The 3,745-nt window shown below is 41.0% G+C and overlaps 1 protein-coding gene across 1 annotated transcript; it reads left to right on the top strand.

Moving 5' to 3' along the window:
* The first annotated feature begins 2,939 nt into the window (after window positions 1–2,939).
* On the top strand, window positions 2,940–3,467 carry LOC138680679 (ADP-ribosylation factor 6-like). Its single transcript, XM_069767983.1, has one exon. It carries the CDS (start codon window positions 2,940–2,942, stop codon window positions 3,465–3,467), a length of 528 nt encoding a protein of 175 aa, XP_069624084.1.
* The last annotated feature ends 278 nt before the right edge of the window (window positions 3,468–3,745 follow it).

Raw genomic sequence — 3,745 nt, 5'->3', positions numbered from 1 at the left:
TTGCCGTGCACAGACAACTGTGTGTGATGAGAGAAACTCCGGAGAGTTTCTTTCATCACACACAGTCAAGAGAGCACGGCCAAGGTCTCTGCTGCTTCACACTGCAGTGCAATACTTACCAAATGCCCTACGGACCCATGTCGGGGTGTTGTCCCAGCCATCCCACATCGCTTGGGCCACCTCATTCCATAAACGGCGGAGCGTGGTGTTCATCGAATGCAGTGGATCCCGGCTGTCCCACAACGGAACTCGCTCCTGGACCAGGGTTATTAGGAGATCGTTGTCGATAAGGTCATCGTTCCGTTGTGAAACCTAAAAATTAAAGAAAGTCATTAAAGTTTGCTCAATTACATAAGGAAAAGAAAGAAAAAAGATGATGAGAAATGGCATGAATACGAAAGTCAACATACAAAAGGATTCCAGAAGAAAAAATTAAAGAAATACGAGTGGTAAAAAAGGAAGATTCAAGAATATTACAATGAGGACAGTTAGCCTTTTATACGTACCCTCTGCCAACTTCCCACCGGAGCTTGACTCCGCTGCTCCTGCCCGGTCTGTGCCTCAGTAGAAGTGCTCTAAAAAAAAGGAAAAATCGAATTGTCACATGTGTCGATGTGACAGTGAATACTTACCAAGCTGACGAGGCAAATACTCACCTCACTGACATGCTCCACTTCCGGCTGACGTGGCTCAAACTCCTCACCAGATGAAGACTCCGAAGAAGACATTCTGATGCATGTAGAAAGAAATAAATGGAAGAAATTAGGACATGTAGAGCCACAAAATAGAAAATAAAGGCATTGGCTAGGATATACTCACATTGATCAGGGTCTTGTCCTCCAAAATGCGGCCTGCCAGTGTCTTATCTTCTTCAGAGTCTGGTGAGAAGTGTCCTGAAACTGTCCCCAACCTCCCTTTTATCACCTTGATGGTAGGGGGTTGCTTATCAGTGTCTAGACATGGTTATATTAATTGAAACGCATGCGTTCAAAAAAGCAACCAAACGCATGTGCGTAAAAACGCATGCGTTTCCATAGACACCAATGTATTTTTTTGACGCAAATCAAACGCAAACGAACGCATGCGTTTCTATGCGCCAAAAAGACGCCTCTGAAAATTACTACATGGTGCATTTCCGCGGCAGGATGCATGCGTCGTTAAACGCTGCCAAACGCGTACAAAAAAAACACGTGTTTTTAGTGTTAAACATAGAAAAAAACGGATGCGTTTATATGCGGAACAAACGCTGCAGATCAAAACGCAAGTGTGAAACCAGCCTTACACAGGCTCATTTCTTTGGCTTAGCAATATCCACAAGTAACACATTTGGATTTGCTGCAGTTTTTGTAACCAAATAGTAACTTCTGTAACAATCGTTTCTGAGTACTATAGTGGATTATCAATTGTAATCTACTGACCTCTAGTGATAAGAATAAAGAATGCACATTATGGTCTATTAAAGTAAAAAATGTGACTAAATCACATAGTTTAAAGGATCCAGGATGCTACACATATCTTTATTAGTGTGCTTCTGTTCATTTTAGCTTTTGCTTGTATGAGGGAGGGAATTACACTTTAGTAGCTTTTAATACTTTTTTTTTTTTTGCACCATTTTACCTACAAGAAATAAAGATGTCTAAAAGCTTTTTTTCTACGCATGAAAATTACGGTAAGTCTCCGAATGAAAGCTCTATATTTATTGCCCAAAAATGCATTTGCATAACTGAATCCAAGCACTTTTTTGCCCTTTTTAGGAGGGAAAAAAGGTGGAAGACGAAAATGAAAAGCATTTTTTATTCTGTGAAAAATTCATGAACCTCGTGCGCCATTTTGAAGAATTTAGTGCAAAAAATGGCAACAAATACTACAAGACAAAAAAGAATTGTGACATCTGGCCCATAGTTCCGTTTCAACCATGTACATTTAAGGGTTTTTTCCACAATAGACATTTATCACCTACAGTATACTGTCACTGTGGGCACCACCTCCTAGGAACCCAACTGATCACTAAGATGGGGGTCCATAATTATTCTTTTCATTGGTGTTTGAATGGAGAGGCAATTAATAATGCACAGTATCACTTCCTTCAGTCAATTGGGAAAAATTGGGATCTCAGGACTCTCACTCTAGTGACTGGTGGCCGGGATCCCAGGATTCATACATTTATCACTTCACCTATATTGTGGATAAATGATAAATGTCAAAAGTAAGACATATTTCCTTTTTCTTAAAGGGAACTTGTCAGTTGATTCATGTTGCCTAAATCATAGGCAGCATGAATCAGATCCTGGATGCATGATTGCAGCCAGGTATGTTTTTCTCTATAACACTCGGGCATTTCAGAGAAAACATAGTTTGAAGTTCCTACCATGGATTATAGCAATAGATGAGTCTAGTCCGGTGCCGCTCCCAGTCGGCTTCTTCCTGCACTGCCCCAGTTCATCCATAGCTCTCTCCAGATGTGCACACACGAAAGAGACCTGTCAATCAACCGAAGTGGCGCTGTGACAAGCCAGCTGAGGGTGGAGCTTTACTAATCTCATCTCTCGCTTTAGTCCCCAGACAAACCTTCAAACTATGCGTTCTCTGGAATGATGGGATGTTTCAGGGAAAAACATACCTGGCCGGAGTCATGCACCCGTTTCTGATTCATGCTGTAGGTAGTTTGGGGTCCATCAATCAATCAGTAGAAATTATCAAATTGATCTGTTACGAATCAACATCAAGTTGAATTCCCTGAAAGTTGCAGGTCAATTTGCATGAATCAGAAAAGAAAAAATAGTCCAAAATCCCATATTGGACTTTTTGAGCTAAATGATATAACGCCTAGCTCCTTTGCCATTCATTCTTATTCTATAAGACTTGCTTGGATATTGGCAATTCAAGGATCTTGTCAGTATTGAATACACCCAATTCTTTTTTTCTGATAATGTTCCACCATGGACAAGGTGCTTTCCAAGATTTTCGGCAACAAGGAGTTGTGGATTTTAATGCTGGGGCTGGATGCAGCCGGTAAAACCTCCATCCTTTACAAACTGATGCTTGGTCAGTCTGTCACCACTCACCCGACCATGGGGTTCAACCTGGAGACTGTAACTTACAAGAATGTAAAATTTAACGTGTGGGATGTCGGGGGACAGGAGAAGATCCAAGCTCTGTGGCGGCACTATTACACGGGGACCCACGGGCTCATCTTCATGGTGGACTGTGCTGACCGGGATCACATTGACGAGGCTAGATGGGAACTTCATTATATTATAAATGATAGGAAAATGAGGGACGCCATCATCCTTATATTTGTCAAGCAAGACCTCTCGGATGCCATGACGCCACATCAGATTCAGGAGGAACTTGGCTTGACCTGGATCAGGGATAGGAATTGGTATGTGCAGCCATCCTGTGCTACTAGCGGGGACGGCCTCTATGAAGGACTCATGTGGTTAACCTCCAGCTACAAATCCCAATGACTATTAGATCCATTATGGTTTTGCAATATTACTTCTGCGAAGAAAATATTTCAGGATTATGCTAATCTAACCAATCGCCACGTTAAATCACAAAAGAGTGGGCTGGAATATCTTATATAAATATATACTATTTTTTTTTCTCTTTTCTCTGCTTTAGGTTTCTGACAATACAAATTTCCCAGATTTAAAAAAAAATCAAACTTTACTTCAAAAGCAAGATGCAAGATATAGAGCCCCAAAGTTAAAGAGATTGAGGGTTAATTTATTTGCTTATTTTT

This window comes from Ranitomeya imitator, chromosome 5, assembly GCF_032444005.1.
Source record: "Ranitomeya imitator isolate aRanImi1 chromosome 5, aRanImi1.pri, whole genome shotgun sequence".
NCBI classification, from domain to species: domain Eukaryota; kingdom Metazoa; phylum Chordata; class Amphibia; order Anura; family Dendrobatidae; genus Ranitomeya; species Ranitomeya imitator.
This window is presented reverse-complemented; position numbering and strand designations above follow the sequence as displayed.